The sequence below is a fragment of the Carcharhinus amblyrhynchos genome, chromosome 11, assembly GCF_965287045.1.
Source record: "Carcharhinus amblyrhynchos chromosome 11, sCarAmb.v2.hapA, whole genome shotgun sequence".
In the NCBI taxonomy this organism is placed as follows: Eukaryota; Metazoa; Chordata; class Chondrichthyes; order Carcharhiniformes; family Carcharhinidae; genus Carcharhinus; species Carcharhinus amblyrhynchos.
The window spans coordinates 96,487,713-96,508,117 of NC_137334.1; the positions used below are offsets into that span (position 1 = coordinate 96,487,713).

The 20,405-nt window shown below is 47.7% G+C and overlaps 1 protein-coding gene across 2 annotated transcripts in view; it reads right to left on the minus strand.

Annotated features, from left to right (window-relative positions):
- glb1l (galactosidase, beta 1-like) overlaps positions 1-20,405 on the minus strand; it is a 60,554-nt gene that overhangs the window by 18,454 nt on the left and 21,695 nt on the right. For both annotated transcript variants that reach the window (XM_080199637.1, XM_080199636.1), the window contains exons 10-12: positions 17,355-17,473; positions 12,972-13,046; positions 12,806-12,895 (exon numbers count right to left, since the gene is read on the minus strand). In XM_080199637.1, the coding sequence (XP_080055763.1) occupies positions 12,806-12,895; positions 12,972-13,046; positions 17,355-17,473 (284 nt within the window). The remainder of the gene's footprint in view (positions 1-12,805; positions 12,896-12,971; positions 13,047-17,354; positions 17,474-20,405) is intronic.

Consider the following 20,405-nt stretch of genomic DNA (forward strand, 5'->3'; position numbering starts at 1 on the left):
ACCTGTGTCCTCTCGTAGTGACCATTTCAGCCCTGGGAAATAGTCTCTGAGAATCCACCTGATCAAACCTCTCAACATCTTATAAACCTCTATCAGGTCACCTCTCATCCTTCATCTCTCCAAGGAGAGAAGACCGAGCTCTCTCAACCTACCCTCATAAGACATGCCTCCCAATCCAGGCAACATCCTTGTAAATCTCCTCTACACCCTTTCTATAGCTTCCACATCCTTCCTGTAATGAGGCAACCAGAACTGAGCACAGTACTCCAAGTGGGGTCTGACCAGGGTGCTATACAGCTGCAGCATTATCTCCCAACTCCTAAACTCAATCCCTTGATTGATGAAGGCCAGTACACCATACACCTTCTTAACCACATCCTCTACCTGCGAAGCCGATTTGAGAGTCCTATGAACCCGGACCCTAAGATCCTTCTGATCTTCCACACTGCTAAGAGTCTTGAAACAACTTCAAGTTTTTAGGTGTCCAGATCACCAAACTGCTCTGGTCCCCCCATGCCAACATTACAGTTAAGAAAGTCCACCAATGCCTCTACTTTCTCAGAAGACTAAGGAAATTTGGCATGTCAGCTATGACTCTCACCAGCTTTTACAGATGCACTATAGAAAGCATTCTTTCTGGTTGTATCACAGCTTGGAATGGGCTCCCACTCTGCCCAAGACTGCAAGGAACTGCAAAAGTTCGTGAATGTAGCCCAATTCATCGTGCAAACCAGCCTCCTATTCCCTGACTCTGTCTAAACTTCCCACTGCCTCAGCAAAGCAGCCAGCATAATTAAGGACTCTACACACCCCGGACATTCTCTCTTCTACCTTCTTCCGTCAGGAAAAAGATACAAAAATCTGAGGTCACGCACCAGCTTCTTCCCTGCTGCTGTCAGACTTTTGAATGCTCTTACCTTGCATTAAGCTGACTTTCGCTACACCCTAGCTGTGACTGTAACACTACATTCTGCACTCTCTCTCGTTTCCTTCTCTATGAACGATATGCTTTGTCTGTATGGCATGCAAGAAACAATATATTTCACTGCATATTAGTACATGTGACAATAATAATCAAAACAAAAGTTAGTTTGCAGGTAATTAAGAAGGCAAGTGGAATTTTGTCCTTCATTGCTAGAGGGATGGAGTTTAAAAACAGTGAGGTTATGTTGCAGCTGTATAAGGTGCTGGTGAGGCCACATCTGGAGTTACTGTGTACAGTTTTGGTCTCCTTACTTGAGAAAGGATATACTGGCACTGGAGGGAGTGCAGAGGAGATTCACTAGAACCAGAGAACATTACAGCACAGAAACAGGCCTTTTGGCCCTTCTTGGCTGTGCTGAACCATTTTTCTGTGTAGTCCAACTGACCTGCACCTGGACCATATCCCTCCACACCCTGTCATCCATGTTCAAGCTTTTCTTAAATGTTAAAAGTGAGCCCACATTTACCACTTCATCTGGCAGCTCGTTCCACACTCCCACCACTCTCTGTGTGAAGAACTCTCCCCTAATATTCCCTTCAAACTTTTCCCCCTTCACCCTTAACCCATGCCCTCTGGTTTTTTTTCTCCCCTAGCCTCAGTGGAAAAATCCTGCTTGCATTCACTCTATCTATACCCATCATAATTTTATACACCTCTATCAAATCTCCCCTCATTCTTCTACACTCCAGGGAATAAAGTCCTAATCTATTCAATCTCTCTCTGTAACTCAGCTTCTCAAGTCCCAGCAACATCCTTGTAAACCTTCTGTGCACTCTTCCAACTTTATTAATATCCTTCCTGTAACTAGGTGACCAAAACTGCACACAATACTCTAAATTCGGCCTCACCAATGTCTTAGAACATAGAACAGTACAGGCCCTTCGGCCCTCAATGTTGTGCCAAGTTTTGTCCAAACCCAAGATCAAGCTATCCCACTCCCTATCATTCTGGTGTGTTCCAAGTGCCTATCCAATAACTGCTTGAAAGTTTTTAAAGTGTCCGACTCCACTATCACAGCAGGCAGTGTATTCCACACACAACCACTCTCTGAGTAAAGAATCTACCTCGGACATCCCTCCTATATCTCTCACCATGAACCTTAAAGTAACAGCTACATCCACTCGAGAAAATAGTCTCTGCACATCCACTCTATCCACTCCCCTCATCAACTTATAAACCTCTATTAAGTCGCTTCTCATCCTCCTCCGCTCTAAAGATTCTTATACAACCTCACATAACATTCCAACTCTTATACTCAATACTTTGATTTATAAAGGCCAATGTACCAAAAGCACTCTTTACGAACCTATCTACCTGTGATGCCACTTTTAGGGAATTATGTATCTGTATTCCCAGATCCCTCTGTTCTACTGCACTCTTCAGTGTCCTACCATTTACCTTGTATGTTCTACCTTGGTTTATCCTTCCAAAGTGCAATACCTCACACTTGTCTGCGTTAAATTCCATCTGCCATTTTTCAGCCCATTTTTCTAGTTGGTCCAAATCCCTCTGCAAGCTTTGAAAACCTTCCTCACTGCCCACTACACCTCCAGTCTTTGTATCATCAGCAAATTTGCTGATCCAATTTGCCACATTATCATCCAGATCATTGATATCGATGACAAACAACAATGGACCCAGCACTGATCCCTGTGGCGCTCCACTACTCACAGGCCTCCACTCAGAGAAGCAATCCTCCACTACCACTCGCTGGCTTCTTCCATTGAGCCAGTGTCTACTCCAATTTACTACCTCTCCATGTATACCTAGCGACTGAACCTTCCTAACTAAACTCCCATGCGGGACCTTGTCAAAGGCCTTACTGAAGTCCATGTAGACAACATCCACTGCCTTCCCTTCATCTACTTTCCTGGTAACCTCCTCAAAAATCTCTAATAGATTGGTTAAACATGACCTAGCACGCACAAAGCCATGTTAACGCTCCCTAATAAGTCCCTGTCCATCCAAGTATTTGTAGATCCTATCTCTTAGTACTCCTTCCAATAATTTACCTACTACTGACGTCAAACCTACCGGCCTATAATTTCCCGGATTACTTTTTGACCATTTTTTAAACAACGGAACAACATGAGCTATCCTCCAATCATCCGGCACCTCACCCGTGGATACTGACATTTTAAATATATCTGCCAGGACCCCTGCAATTTCAACACTCGTCTCCTTCAAGGTCCGAGGGAATTATCTACTCTGATTTGACTCAAGACAGCAAGTACCTCCTCCCCTTTAATCTGTATAGCTTCCATGACCTCCCTACTTGTTTGCCTTATTTTTGTAGACTCCATGCCAGTTTCCTTAGTAAATACAAATGCAAAAAACCCATTTAATATCCCCTCCATTTCTTTTGGTTCCATACAAAGCCGACCACTCTGATCTTCAAGAGGACCAATTTTATTCCTTACTATCCTTTTGCTGTTAATATACCTGTAGAAGCTCTTAGGATTATCCTTCACCTTGACTGCCAAAGCAACCTCATGTCTCCTTTTAGCCCTCCTGATTTCCTTCATAAGTTGTTTCTTGAACTGTTTATATTCCTCAAGCATCTTATTTGTTCCCTGTTGCCTATTCATGTCATACATCTCTCTCTTCTTGTTTATCAGAGTTCCAATATCCCTCAAGAACCAAGGTTCCTTATTCTTATTCACTTTGCCTCTAATCCTGACAGGAACATACAAACTCTGCACCCTCAAAATTTCTTCTTTGAAGGCCTCCCACTTACCAATCACATCCTTGCCAGAGAACAGCGTGTCCCAATCCACGCTTTCAAATTTGGCCTTTTTCCAGTTTAGAACCTCAACCCGAGGGCCAGATCTATCTTTATCCATGATCAAGTCGAAACTAATGGCGTTATGATCACTGGAACCAAAGTGTTCCTCTACACACACTTCCGTCACTTGCCCTAACTCATTTCCTAACCGGAGATCTAATACTGCATCCTCTCTAGTTGGTGCCTCTATATATTGATTTAGAAAATTTTCCTGAACACATTTTACAAACTCTAACCCATCTAGACCTTTAACAGTATGGGAGTCCCAATCTATATGTGGAAAATTAAAATCCCCTACTATCACAACTTTGTGTTTCCTGCAGTTGGCTGCTATCTCTCTGCAGATTTGCTCCTCCAATTCTCACTGACTATTGGGTGGTCGATAATACAACCCCATTAATGTGGTCATACCTTTCCTGTTTTTCAGCTCCCCCCTCTGTAGACAAGCCCTCAATCTGTCCTGCCTGAGCACTGCTGCAACATTTTCCCTGACTAGCAATGCCACCCACCTCCCCTTCATCCCTCTGTCTCTATCACACCTGAAACATTGGAAGCCTGGAACATTGAGCTGCCAGTCCTGCCCCTCCTGTAGCCAAGTTTCACTAATGACTATAATGTCCTAATTCCATGTGTCAATCCACACCCTCACCTCATAGAACATAGAACATTACAGCGCAGAACAGGCCCTTCGGCCCACGATGTTGCGCCGACCAGTTACAAAAACAATGACCCACTAGCCTATACCAATCCCTTTTTGTCCATAAACCTATCCAGAGATCTCTTAAACGCCCCCAAACTAGACGCATTTACAACTGCAGCAGGCAGGGCATTCCAATCCCTCACCACCCGCTGGGTAAAGAACCTACCCCTGACATCCGTCCTGTAGCTACCCCCCATTTAATTTAAAGCCATGCCCCCTCGTGCTAGATTTCTCCATCCGAGGAAAAAGGCTATCACTATCCACCCTATCTAAACCTCTAATCATCTTATATGTTTCAATAAGATCCCCTCTTAGCCGCCTTCTTTCCAACGAAAACAACCCTAAATCCCTCAGTCTCTCCTCATAGGACCTCCCCACCATACCAGGCAACATCCTAGTAAACCTCCTCTGCACCCTCTCCAACGCCTCCACATCCTTCTTGTAATGCGGGGACCAGAACTGCACACAGTACTCCAAGTGCGGCCGCACTAGAGTAGTGTACAGTTGCAACATTACACTGCGACTCCTAAATTCAATCCCCCTACCAATAAACGCCAAGACACCGTACGCCTTCTTGACAACCTTATCTACTTGATTCCCAACTTTCAGGGATCTATGTACACACACACCTAGATCCCTCTGTTCATCCACACTATTCAAAGTCCTCCCGTTAGCCCTATACTCGACACATCTGTTGCTCCTACCAAAGTGAATTACCTCACACTTCTCCGCATTAAATTCCATCCGCCACCTCTCGGCCCAGCACTGCAACCTATCTAAGTCTCCCTGCAGACTATGACACCCTTCCTCACAATCTACCACACCTCCAACTTTGGTGTCATCAGCAAATTTACTAATCCACCCAACTATACCCTCATCCAGATCATTAATAAAAATTACAAACAACAGTGGCCCCAAAACAGATCCCTGAGGCACACCACTCGTAACTGCACTCCATGATGAATATTTACCATCCACCACCACCCTCTGTCTCCTATCCGATAGCCAATTCCTGATCCAACTTCCTAGATTACCCACAATCCCATACATCTGCATTTTCTGCAGAAGCCTACCATGGTGAACCTTATCGAACGCCTTACTAAAATCCATGTATACCACGTCAACTGCCTTACCCCCATCCACCTCTTTGGTCACCTTCTCAAAAAACTCAATAAGGTTAGTAAGGCACGACCTACCCGCTACAAAACCATACTGACTATTTCTAATCAATTCATTACACTCCAAATAACTATAAATCCTATCCCTAATAATTTTTTCTAAAACCTTGCCCACAACAGAAGTAAGACTCACCGGTCTATAATTCCCGGCAAAGTCTCTGTTCCCCTTCTTAAACAATGGGACAACATTCGCTATCCTCCAATCCTCCGGGACTACACCAGAGACCAATGACGACCTGAAGATCTGAGCCAGAGGCTCTGCAATCACCTCTCTAGCCTCCCAGAGAATCCTAGGGTAGATCCCATCCGGACCAGGGGACTTATCTATTTTCAGCCCCTCAAGAATTTCCAGCACATCCTCTTTATCAACCGTAATACTGTCTATTTTACACCCCTGCAACCCAATGTCCTCCTCAGCTATATTCATGTCCCCTTGCGTGAACACCGAAGAGAAATATTGGTTCAATACTTCTCCAATCTCCTCCGGTTCCACACACAACTTCCCCCTGCTGTCTGTAACTGGCCCTAATCTTGGCCTGACCAACCTTCTGTTCTTGACATACCTATAGAACGCCTTAGGATTCTCCTTAATCCTATCAGCCAAAGTCTTCTCATGTCCTCTTTTAGCCCTTCTCAACTCACTCTTCAACTCCCTCCTAGCCAATCTAAAGCTTTCTAGTGCACTATCTGAGCCCTCCAATCTCATCCGAACATAAGCCTCCTTTTTCTTTTTAACCATCGACTCAACTCTTTTAGTGCACCACGGTTCCCTAGATCTACCAAATCCACCATGCCTGACAGGGACATACCTATCAAGGACTCGCAGTAGTTGCTCCTTGAAAAAACTCCACATTTCAGACGTTCCCAGTCCCTGTAATCCCCTAATCCAATCCATGCTTCCTAATTCACTCCTGATAGCCTCATAATCGCCCTTACCCCAGCTAAAATTGCTGACCCGAGGTTCATGCCTATCTCTTCCCATCACTAAGGTGAACGTAACCGAATTGTGGTCACTATCACCAAAATGCACACCAACTTCCAAGTCTAGCACCTGGTCTGGCTCATTTCCCAGCACCAAATCCAATATAGCCTCACCTCTAGTTGGCCTGTCTACATACTGAGACAAAAAACCTTCCTGCACGCTTTGTACAAACACTGACCCCTCTAGCGAACTAGAACTATAGCAACTCCAATCAATATTCGTAAAGTTAAAGTCCCCCATAACAATTACCCTATTACTTTCACTCCTAACCAGGATTGTCTCCGCAATCCTTTCCTCAACCTCTCTAGAACTTTTAGGAGGTCTATAAAAGACTCCCAACAGGGTGACCTCTCCTCTCCTATTTCTAATCTCCGCCCATACTACCTCAACTGACAAGTCCTCATCAAACTTTCTCTCTGACACTGTGATACAGTCCTTGACTAGCAATGCTACCCCACCCCCCCTTCTACCTTCTTCTCTACTCCGACTAAAGCATTTGTACCCCGGAACCTGCAACATCCATTCCTGACCCTGCTCTATCCATGTCTCAGAAATGGCCACAACATCAAAGTCCCAGGTACTGATCCACGCTGCAAGTTCATCCACTTTATTGCGAATACTCCTCGCATTAAAGTACATGCATTTCAAACCCTGCTCCGCCCCACCCCCACTATGCCGTCTGCCTTCCCCACAATACTCCTGGTATTGATATAGACACACCTCAGAAAATTATTTCCACCACACACAACTCTTCTATTTGTGATTTTGCATGAACTATCATTTATTTTCACCCCCCGCTCCACTATCTGCTCTGGCACTCTGGTTCCCACCCCCCTGCAAATCTAGTTTAAACCCTCCCCAAAAATACTAGCAAACCTCCCTGCAAGTATATTGGTCTCCTTGTAGTTCAGGTGTAACCCAATTCTCTTGTACAGGTCCCACGTGCCCCAGGAGAGAACATAGAACATAGAACACTACAGCACAAACAGGCCCTTCGGCCCACGAGTTGCGCCGATCACATCAACACCTATCTATAACCCCCAATCCCATAAAACCCCATATACTCATCCAGAAGTCTTTTAAAAGACCCCAGCGAGTTCGCCTCCACCACCACTGATGGCAGCTGATTCCATTCACTCACCACCCTCTGAGTGAAAAACTTACCCCTAACATCACTTCTGTACTTTCCTCCCCGCACCTTAAACCTGTGTCCTCTCGTAGCGACCATTTCAACCCGGGGAAATAGCCTCTGAGAATCCACCCTATCTATTCCTCTCAACATTTTATAAACCTCTATCAGGTCGCCTCTCAACCTACGTCTCTCCAGGGAAAAGAGACCCAGTTCCCTCAACCTAACTTCATAAGGCATGCCTCCCAGTCCAGGCAACATCCTTGTAAATCTCCTCTGCACCCTCTCAATAGCTTCTACATCTTTCCTATAGTGAGGCGACCAGAACTGCGCACAGTACTCCAAATGAGGCCTGACAAGGGTCTTATAAAGTTGCAGCATTACCTCCCGACTCCTAAACTCAATCCCTCGATTTATGAAGGCCAGTACACCATACGCCTTCTTGACCACCTCTTCCACCTGCGAGGCCGATTTAAGAGTCCTGTGGACCCGGACCCCAAGATCCTTCTGCTCTTCAACACTACTAAGACTCCTGCCCTTGATAGTGTACTCGTTCATCCCATTGGTTCTGCCAAAATGGACGACTACGCATTTATCCGCGTTGAAGTCCATCTGCCACTTCTCCGCCCAGTCCTGCATCCTATTTATGTCCTGCTGCAACTTTTGCCATCCTTCCAGACCATCCACAACACCACCGACCTTTGTGTCATCAGCGAACTTACTTACCCATCCTTCCACTTCCTCATCCAGGTCATTTATGAAAATGACAAACAGCAAGGGTCCTAGAACAGATCCCTGAGGCACTCCACTGGTGACTGACCTCCATTCAGAAAAAGACCCATCCACAACCACTCTCTACCTTCTGCAGGCAAGCCAGTTCTGGATCCACAAGGCCAAAGGCCCTTGGATCCCATGCCCTCTCTCCTTCTCAAGAAGTCTTGCATGGGGGACCTTATCAAACGCCTTGCTGAAGTCCATGTACACCACCTCCACTGCACTTCCTTCGTCAATGTGTTCAGTCACATTATCGAAGAACTCAACAAGGCTTCTAAGGCACGACCTGCCCTTGACAAATCCATGCTGACTATTCCTGATCATGTCAAACCTCTCCAAATGGTCGTAAATCTTGTCCCTCAGAAGCCTTTCCATCAGCTTACCAACCACTGAGGTCAGACTCACCGGTCGGTAATTTCCCGGGCTATCTCTGTTCCCTTTCTTGAAAATAGGGACTACATCCGCAATCCTCCAATCTTCCGGAACCTCTCCCGTCTCCATTGACGACGCAAAGATCATCGCCAGGGGCTCTGCAATCACTTCCCTCGCCTCCCACAGTATCCTGGGGTACATCCCATCTGGTCCCGACGACTTATCAATCTTGATAGAATTCAAAAGTTCTAATACATCCTCCACCTTAATATCCACATACTCAATCTTTTCCATCTGCTGCAAATCCGTAGCAAAATCTCCCAGATCAGCTTCCACTGTGAATACTGAGGCAAAGTACTCATTAAGCACCCCTGCCATTTCTTCTGGTTCCACACAGACCTTTACCCCCTTCACCTTTTATAGGTCCTATCCCTTCTCTTCTCATCCTTTTACCTTTCACATATTTATAAAAGGCCTTGGGATTCTCCTTAATCTTACCCGCCAAGGTCTTCTCATGACCCCTTCTGGCTCTCCTAACTTCCCTTTTAAGCTCCTTTCTACAGTCCTTATACTCCTCAAGATCTTTAACCTCTCCTAGTTCCCTGAACCTTTTGTACACCTTCCCTTTCCTCCTGACTAGGTTCAACACAGCCTTCATGCACTACGGTTCCCGCGACCTACCAAAACCCCCTTGTCTCATCGGAACGTTGTCATTCAGAGCTCCAGACAAACATTCCTTGAATATCCGCCACCTTCCTTCGGTACTTTTCCCTAAGAACGCCTCCTTCCAGTTTATTTGTCCAAGTAACTTCCTGACTTCTTCGTATCTCCCCTTACTCCAGACAAACACCTTCCTAGCCTGCCTGATCCTATCTCGTTCCAATGCAATTGTGAAGGAGATAGAATTATGGTCACCATTCCCAAGATGCTCTCCTACTGAGAGATCCATCACCTGCCCTGGTTCATTCGCCAGTACCAGGTCAAGTACAGCCTCTCCCCTCGTAGGCTTATCCACATACTGTGTCAGGAAACCTTCCTGAACACACCTAACAAACTCCTCCCCATCCAAACCCCTTACCCTAGGGATATTCCAGTCGATGTTTGGGAAATTGAAGTCTCCCATCACGACAACTCTGTTATTAATACATCTCTCCAGAATCTGTTTCCCTATCTGCACTTCAACTTCCCTGTCACTATTGGGCGGCCTATAGAATACACCCAGCAAAGTTTTCGACCCTTTGCTGTTCGTAACTTCCACCCACAGAGACTCTGTAGATAGTCCCTCCACGGCATCCTCTTTCTCTGCAGCCATGACACTGTCCCTGATCAACAGTGCCACTCCACCACCCCTTCTCCCACCCTCCCTGTCCTTCCTGAAGCACCTGAAACCCAGAGGTCCCAAGAGAGGTCCCAATGATCAAGAAATCTGAAACCCTGCCCCCTACACCAGTTCCTCAGCCACGTGTTCAGCTGCCTGAGCATTCCACTCTTACCCTCACTGGCACATCGCACAGGTAGCAGTCCTAAGATTATTACCCTCGGGCTCCCGCTTTTTAACTTCCTACCAAGCTCTCTATACTCTCTCTTTAGGACCTCCTCACTCTTCCTTCCTACGTCATTGGTACCGATGTGTACCATGACATCTGGCTGCTCATCCTCCCACGTCAGAATGCTGTGCATGCGATCAGAGACATCCCTGACCCTGGCACCCGGGAGGCAACAACCCATCCGAGAGTCTCTGTCCCGACCACAGAACCTCCTGTCTGTGCCTCTGACTATCGAGTCCCCTATCACTACCGCTCTCCTCTTCTTCCACCCTCCCTTCTGTGCTGCAGAACCAGACTCAGTGCCAGAGATCCAGCTACCACAGCTTGTCCCAGGTAAAGCATCCCCCACAACAGTATCCAGAGGGGTTTGTTAGAGTGGGAAACTCAAGAAATGCAAAAGAATGTACAGCAAGGTCATGGGTTGGTTGATAAGTGAGTGCCAGATTGCTTTCGAGAATTTGGAAGATACGCTGAAGGAGGCTTGGCGGTTGCTACAGTGCATCTTATATATGGTAGATGTTGTATTCTCATTTTTTAATTTACTAGTATCGCAAGTAGGCTTACATTAACATTGCAATGAAGTCACTGTGAAAATCCCCTTGCTACCACACTCTGGCGCCTGTTCAGGTACAGTGAGGGGGAATTTAGCACAGCCAATGCACCTAACCAGCACGTCTTTCAGACTGAGAGGAAACCAGTGCCACAGTTTTTATATGGTTGGTCCAGTTAAGTTCCTTCCTGGTCAATGGTAACTCACAGAAACATTGAACAGTGCAGCACAGTACAGACCCTTTGGCCCTCGATGTTGTGCTGAGCTATGTCCGAAACCAAGATCAAGCTATCCCACTCCCTATCATTCTGGAGTGCTCCATGTGCCTATCCAATAACCGCTTGAAAGTTCCTAAAGTGTCCGACTCCACTATCACAGCAGGCAGTGCATTCCACACCCCAACCACTCTGAGTGAAGAATCTACCTTGGACATCCCTCCTATATCTCCCACCATGAACCTTATAGTTATGTCCCCTAGTAACAGCTACATCCACCCAAGGAAATAGTCTTTGAACGTCTACTCTATCAATCCTCCTCATCATCTTATAAACCTCTATTAAGTCGCCTCTCATCCTCCTCCGCCCCAAAGAGAAAAGCCCCAGCTCCCTCAACCTTTCCACTTAAGACCTACCCTCCAAACCAGGCAGCATCCTGGTAAATCTCCTCTGCACTCTCTCCAATGCTTCCACATCCTTCTTATAGTGAGGTGACCAGAACTGCACACAATATTCCAAATGTGGTCTCACCAAGGTCCGGTATAGTTGCAGCATAACCCCACGGCTCTTAAACTCAAACCCCCTGTTAATAAACACTAACACTATAAGCCTTCTTCACGGCTCTATCCATTTGAGTGGCAACCTTCAGAGATCTGTGGATATGAACCCCAAGATCTCTCTGTTCCTCCACATTCCTCAGAACCCTGCTGAGGATACAGCAACTTGTAGACAGGCTGGAGACTTGGGCAAAGAAATGGCAGATGGAAGTTAATCTGGACAAAAACAAACTGATGCATTTTAGAAGGTCTAACGCAGGATGGAACTACACAGTAAATGGCAGAACCCTTTAATGCATCAATATACAGAGGGATCTAGGCATACATTCCCTGAAAGTTGCAACACGAGTGGATAAGCTGGTCATGAAGGTATACAGCATGCTTGTCTTCATCGGGGCATTGAGTTCAAAAAATTGGCAAGTCATGTTGCAGCTTTATAGAACCTTAGTGAGGCTGCACATGGAATATAGTGTTCAATTCTACACTACCAGAAGGACGTGGAGGCTTTGGAGAGGGTACAGAAAAGATTTACCAGGATGTTGCCTGGTATGGAGGACATTAGCTATGAGGAGAGGTTGGAGAAACTTGGTTTGTTCTCACTGGAGCGACGGAGGTTGAGGGGAGACCTGATAGAAATCTACAAGATTATGAGATGCACGGACAGAGTGGATAGTCAGAAGCTTTTTCCCAGGGTGGAAGAGTCAATTACTCGGGGGCACAGGTTTAAGGTAAAAGGGGGAAAGTTTTTTTACACAGAGGGTGGTAAGGGCCTGGAATGTACTGCCAACGGGGCTGGGAGAAACAGATACAATATCAACGTTTAAGAGGCCTCTTGACAGATACATGAATACGCAGCGAATAGAGGAGTATGGACCGCACAGAGGCAAAGTTTAGGAAGGTGTCATGTGTCAGCACAGGTTTGTTGGGCCAAAGGGCCTGTTCCTGTGCTGTGTTCTTTGTTCTTTTGTCAATGTGGAACTGACCCATGGAACAAAATCAACATTCAGCACAGCGCACAGCCAACTTCCTACCTGGTGCATTTGCTCAAAGGTCAAAGGGTAGGTGTTGTTGACCGCTCCTCTTGGTGCTAGCACTTTCAGAAAGTCCAGCAGGGGTCCGTACTGAAAAATACAAAACAGCCGTTAGCCGGACACAGAGGGAGATACCGCACTGACAATTCACAACTCAAACACTCACCTTTGTCATAGTAACTTTGCCGTACGCAAACTTCACTGTAGGTGGAGGGACTGGACCCACAGGGATATTTCCAAACTGAGGAGTAACAAGAGGGACAAAAAAAAATCAGCTGGAATACTTCACAGCCCCAGAAATATACAATCCCAGCAAAGCTCCCTCTACTCTGTCCCCCATCAAACACTCCCAGGACAGGTACAGCACGGGGTTAGATACAGAGTAAAGCTCCCTCTACACTGTCCCCCATCAAACACTCCCAGGACAGGTACAGCACGGGGTTAGATACAGAGTATAACTCTCTACACTGTATCCCCCATCAAACACTCCCAGGACAGGTACAGCACGGGGTTAGATACAGAGTAAAGCTCCCTCTACACTGTCGCCCCATCAAACACTCCCAGGACAGGTACAGCACGGGGTTAGATACAGAGTAAAGCTCCCTCTACACTGTCCCCCATCAAACACTCCCAGGACAGGTACAGCACGGGGTTAGATACAGAGTAAAGCTCCCTCTACACTGTCGCCCCATCAAACACTCCCAGGACAGGTACAGCACGGGGTTAGATACAGAGTAAAGCTCCCTCTACTCTGTCCCCCATCAAACACTCCCAGGACAGGTACAGCACGGGGTTAGATACAGAGTAAAGCTCCCTCTACACTGTCGCCCCATCAAACACTCCCAGGACAGGTACAGCACGGGGTTAGATACAGAGTAAAGCTCTCTCTACACTGTCCCCCCATCAAACACTCCCAGGACAGGTACAGCACGGGGTTAGATACAGAGTAAAGCTCCCTCTACACTGTCCCCATCAAACACTCCCAGGACAGGTACAGCACGGGGTTAGATACAGAGTAAAGCTCCCTCTACACTGTCCCCATCAAACACTCCCAGGACAGGTACAGCACGGGGTTAGATACAGAGTAAAGCTCCCTCTACACTGTCCCCCCATCAAACACTCCCAGGACAGGTACAGCACGGGGTTAGATACAGAGTAAAGCTCTCTCTACACTGTCCCCCCATCAAACACTCCCAGGACAGGTACAGCACGGGGTTAGATACAGAGTAAAGCTCCCTCTACACTGTCCCCATCAAACACTCCCAGGACAGGTACAGCACGGGGTTAGATACAGAGTAAAGCTAAATTGTCTCACTACATTGCAATGAGGAGTGGTGGATTGGAGAGTCAGAGTGTACAAAGAGTAGACTTAGCTCAAATGTTGCTCTCACTTTTAGTCAGAATATTGTGGATTCAAAGAACAAAGAAAATTCCAGCACAGGAACAGGCCCTTCGGCCCCTCCAAGCCTGCACCGACCATGCTGCCCGACTGAACTAAAACCCCCTACCCTTCCGGGGACCATATCCCTCTATTCCCATCCTATTCGTGTATTTATCAAGATGCTCCTTAAAATTCACTACCGTATCCACTTCCACTACCTCCCCCGGCAATGGGTTCCAGACACCCACCACACTGTGTAAAAAATGCAGAGGGACCTTGGGGTCCTTGTGCATGAATCGCAAAAACCCAGCTTGCAGGTGCAGCAGGTGGTCAGGAAGGCGAATGGGATGCTGGCCTTCATAGCGAGGGGGATTGAATATAAAAGTAGGGAGGTCTTGCTGCAGCTGTATAGGGCATTGGTGAGGCCGCAGCTGGAGTACTGTGTGCAGTTTTGGGCGCCGCACCTGCGCAAGGATATTTTGGCCCTGGAGGGAGTGCAGAGGAGGTTTACTAGGCTGATACCGGAGTTGAGGGGGTTGAGCTATGAGGAGAGGCTGAATAAACTAGGCTTGTACTCGTTAGAGTTTAGAAGAATGAGGGGAGATCTCATTGAGACGTATAAGATGATGAATGGGATGGATAGGATAGAGGTGGAGAGACTCTTCCCGCTCAAAAAAGACAGTAGGACTAGGGGGCACAGCCTCAAGATAAAGGGGAGGCGGTTTAGAACGGAGTTGAGGAGGAACTTCTTCACTCAAAGGGTGGTGAATCTCTGGAATTCTCTGCCCGTTGAAGTGGTGGAGGCTGCCTCGCTAAATATTTTTAAGAAGCGGGTTGATGGGTTTTTGATAAGAGAAGGGATTAAGGGTTATGGGGAGAGGGCGGGAAAGTGGAACTGAGCCACGACAGATCAGCCATGATCTTATTGAATGGCGGGGCAGGCTCGAAGGGCTAGATGGCCTACTCCTGCTCCTATTTCTTATGTTCTTACATCTCCTTTAAACCTTCCCTCCCCGCACATTAAACCTGTGCCCCCTAGTTATTGACTCGTCCACCCTGGGGAAATAGCTTCTGACTGTCCACTCTGTCCCTGCCCCTCATAATCTCAAATGAAATCTGTGCTGAAATTCTCAGTTCAGTGCCGAGGGAGCGCCGCACTGTCAGAGGGTCAGTGCTGAGGGAGAGCCGCACTGACAGAGGGTCAGTGCAGAGGGAGAGCCGCACTGTCAGAGGGTCAGTGCTGTGGGAGTGCCGCACTGTCAGAGGGTCAGTGCTGAGGGAGTGCCGCACTGTCAGAGGGTCAGTGCTGAGGGAGTGCCGCACTGTCAGAGGGTCAGTGCTGAGGGAGTGCCGCACTGTCAGAGGGTCAGTGCTGAGGGAGTGCCGCACTGTCAGAGGGTCAGTGCTGAGGGAGTGCCGCACTGTCAGAGGGTCAGTGCTGAGGGAGTGCCGCACTGTCAGAGGGTCAGTGCTGAGGGAGTGCCGCACTGTCAGAGGGTCAGTGCTGAGGGAGTGCCGCACTGTCAGAGGGTCAGTGCTGAGGGAGTGCCGCACTGTCAGAGGGTCAGTGCTGAGGGAGTGCCGCACTGTCAGAGGGTCAGTGCTGAGGGAGTGCCGCACTGTCAGAGGGTCAGTGCTGAGGGAGTGCCGCACTGTCAGAGGGTCAGTGCTGAGGGAGTGCCGCACTGTCAGAGGGTCAGTGCTGAGGGAGTGCCGCACTGTCAGAGGGTCAGTGCTGAGGGAGTGCCGCACTGTCAGAGGGTCAGTGCTGAGGGAGTGCCGCACTGTCAGAGGGTCAGTGCTGAGGGAGTGCCGCACTGTCAGAGGGTCAGTGCTGAGGGAGTGCCGCACTGTCAGAGGGTCAGTGCTGAGGGAGTGCCGCACTGTCAGAGGGTCAGTGCTGAGGGAGTGCCGCACTGTCAGAGGGTCAGTGCTGAGGGAGTGCCGCACTGTCAGAGGGTCAGTGCTGAGGGAGTGCCGCACTGTCAGAGGGTCAGTGCTGAGGGAGTGCCGCACTGTCAGAGGGTCAGTGCTGAGGGAGTGCCGCACTGTCAGAGGGTCAGTGCTGAGGGAGTGCCGCACTGTCAGAGGGTCAGTGCTGAGGGAGTGCCGCACTGTCAGAGGGTCAGTGCTGAGGGAGTGCCGCACTGTCAGAGGGTCAGTGCTGAGGGAGTGCCGCACTGTCAGAGGGTCAGTGCTGAGGGAGTGCCGCACTGTCAGAGGGTCAGTGCTGAGGGAGTGCCGCACTGTCAGAGGGTCAGTGCTGAGGGAGTGCCGCACTGTCAGAGGGTCAGTGCTGAGGGAGTGCCGCACTGTCAGAGGGTCAGTGCTGAGGGAGTGCCGCACTGTCAGAGGGTCAGTGCTGAGGGAGTGCCGCACTGTCAGAGGGTCAGTGCTGAGGGAGTGCCGCACTGTCAGAGGGTCAGTGCTGAGGGAGTGCCGCACTGTCAGAGGGTCAGTGCTGAGGGAGTGCCGCACTGTCAGAGGGTCAGTGCTGAGGGAGTGCCGCACTGTCAGAGGGTCAGTGCTGAGGGAGTGCCGCACTGTCAGAGGGTCAGTGCTGAGGGAGTGCCGCACTGTCAGAGGGTCAGTGCTGAGGGAGTGCCGCACTGTCAGAGGGTCAGTGCTGAGGGAGTGCCGCACTGTCAGAGGGTCAGTGCTGAGGGAGTGCCGCACTGTCAGAGGGTCAGTGCTGAGGGAGTGCCGCACTGTCAGAGGGTCAGTGCTGAGGGAGTGCCGCACTGTCAGAGGGTCAGTACTGAGGGAGTGCCGCACTGTCAGAGGGTCAGTGCTGAGGGAGTGCTGTGCTGCACAGTTGGATCGGCAGATTTTGGGATGAGATTGTGAACTGAGCCAGTTGTGAGGAGCTAACGCACTGAGTCACATTCTTACTGAAACAGCCGGTTAACTGTGAATGCAGCCATTGGTGCTGGTGGGATCTTGCTCTGCAGAAATCTGTGTCACTTTTCCTGATTGACAGTAATGGTCACATTTGAAATCTCTTTTGTGTAACAGGCTTTGAAACCTCAATTCTCATTATCCCCATCGCATCATCACATCCTCTCTCCTCAAACTCCCCACAGCTACAATGCCTCACACTCAGCCTGTCTAGAGACCCCAGTGATCCCTCCCTGGGATTGTGTGTGAGCGAGTGTCACTGAGCTGTACCTTACTGATCACTCCTCGCAGTGCGTAATACTTCTCTGTTGGATCTCCTGCTTCAGACAGGGGGGCATTGTAATCATAACTGGTGATGATTGGCCGATACTTGGTGTTGTAGTCAGCACCTACAAGGGAGGAATTAGTTAACATCTTGACAATGTTTCCTCCATCAACCCCCAGCTCTCTCCATTCACTCACCCCCGTGCACTCACACAAATACACACACGCACGCACGCGCACTCACACTCACTGTTGCACATTCACATTACAAAACATGAGTGTCACAAAGGAGACCATTCAGCCTCTGGTGCCGGCACTGTGACAGACATCAATCTTCAGTCACAAGTCTATAAGCTGCACATTCTCTGGCACCAGTTCAATCCATTTTTTAATTCTTTATCAAATCAGCTCAAATCAGGACATTGTGGGAGGCCAGGAAGGAAGTTGCGGGTCCCCTAACCAAGATATTTGAATCATCGATAGTCACGGGTGAGGTGCCTGAAGATTGGAGAGTGGCAAATGTTGTGTCTTTGTTTCAAAAGGGCTGCAGGGAAAAGCCTGGGAACTACAGGCCAGTGAGCCTCACATCTGTGGTGGGTAAATTGTTGGAAGGTATTTTGAGAGACAGGATCTATGGGCATTTAGAGACGCAATAACTGATTAGGGACAGTCAGCATGGCTTTGTGAATGGAAAATCACGTCTCTTGAATTTGATTGAGTTTTTTGAAGGGGTAACCAAGAAGGTAGATGAGGGCAGTGCAGTTGATGTTGTCTACATGGACTTTAACAAGGCCTTTGATAAGGTACCGCATGGTAGGTTGTTGCATAAGGTTAAATCCAGGGTGAGGTATCTAAATGGATACAAAATTGGCTTCTTGACAGAAGCCAGAGGGCTGTTGTAGAGAGTTGTTTTTCAAACTGGAGGATGGTGAGTGTCTGGAATAAGCTGCCAAAGGTAGTAGTAGAGGCAGGTACAATTTTGTCTTTTAAAAAGTGTTTAGTTACATGGGTATAACGGGCACAGAGGGATATGGGCCAAATGTGGGCAATTGGGATTAGTTTAGGACTAAAAAAAGGGCGGCATGGGCAAGTTGGGCCGAAGGGCCTTTTTCCATGCTGTAAACCTCTATGACTCTAAATGAAAAAATTTTCATCTCCCCACACTGTTTTCCCAGTGATTTGGAATCGATAATCCCCGGTTATGGAGCCACTCACCAGAGGGAATCATTTTCCTGAATCTACACTACAAAACATTCCATTGTTTTAAAAACCCAACCTGACTTCCTATCCAAAGACGGCAGTCAGTAAGGATCGGCAACAACACCTCCTCCACGATCATCCTCAACACCAGTGCCCCACAAGGCTGTGTTCACAGCCCCCTACAATACTCCTTATACACCTGTGACTGTGTGACCAAATTCCCCTCCAATTCGATTTTCAAGTTTGCTGACACCATCACAACGGGTCTGATCTCAAACAATGATGAGACAGAGTACAGGAATGAGATAGAGAATCTGGTGAACTGGTGCAGAACAATAATCTCTCCCTCAATCTCAACAAAACAAAGGAGATTGTCATCGACTTCAGGAAGTGTAAAGGAGAACATGCCCCTGTCTACATCAATGGGGACAAAGTAGAAATGATTGAAAGCTTCAAGTTTCTAGGTGTCCAGATCTCCAACAACCTGTCCGGGTCCCCCCCATGCCGACACTATAGTTAAGAAAGCCCCACCAACACCTCTACTTTCTCAGAAGATTAAGGAAATTTGGCATGCCCGCTACAACTCTCTCCAACTTTTACAGATGCACCATAGAAAGCATCCTTTCAGGTTGTATCACAGCTTGGTATGGGCTCCTGCTCTGCCCAAGACCGCAAGGAACTACAAAGAGTCATGAACGAAGCTTAGTCCATCACACAAACCAGCCTCGCAGCCACTGACTGTCTACACTTCCTGCCCCTCAGAAAAGCAGCCAGTACAATTAAGGACCCCAGGCACCCCGGACATTCTCTCTTCCACCTTCTTCCATCAGGAAAAAGATACAGAAGTCTGAGAACACCTACCAACTGACTCAAAAACAGCTTCTTCCCTGCTGCCATCAGACTTCAGAATGGATCTACCTCATATTAAGTTATAAAGTCACAGAGGTTTACAGCATGGAAACAGGCCTTTTGGTTGAACTTGTCCATGCCACCTTCTTTTTCTAAATATCCCTAAACTAGTCCCAATTGTCCGCGTTTGACCAGATCCCTCTGTACCCCTCTTACCCATTGTTGCGGAGTTGGGTTGAATAATTGTAAATTGGGAGGTGGGAAGTTAAAAGGTGATGTCTTTTCTCTGATTAGCGATTTGAAGTGCAGGTAGACAGAGAGCCCAGACTGAAACATTAATATCAAAAGGCCAAGCAGCAATATTATCAAGTCAACAGGCTTTTGAATTTAACCAATCAATTTGAATCAGGCATTTCGATACCAAGTATTAAATTTAAATCTGATGGTTCTGGCAGCCTCGAACCAATCCTATTATTGGAAATCTTGATTTGTCAGCATGGATATAAAAGGAGAGAATGAATAACTGCCACCTGCCAGAGCTAAAAGCGCTCAGCTTTCGAGATAGAGAGAGAGAATCGCTGCCTCTCATAGCTTCATCTGTGTCTTAGAGAAAGTACCATCTGGAAAGCAAAGGTACCAAAGAAGAAAGAAATTCCAGACAAAGAAAAATCAACAGAGAAGGCCCAGAATATTCCAGAAAACATAAAACCTGGTTGTAGTTTAGAGAGTGACTAAATTCTATTTTGGTAATGAGTGAGAATTGTATTTATTGGAACGGTTTACCATCAGAATCTTGTTTTATTCGGTTTGTTAATAGTTTAGTTAATTTGCTCAGTGGTAGTTAAATAAATTGTTATGTGTTGATTTTAGAGAGTGAGGGAGATTTGTTTTGATTTAACCAATAGGGGTTGCTGAAGAGCGGTTCACATCAATTCACATACACCTTTTACAGATTATAGGGCGAGAGACAACTCTTTGGGTGTTTCTCAGAGCGGGGGATCAACCTCC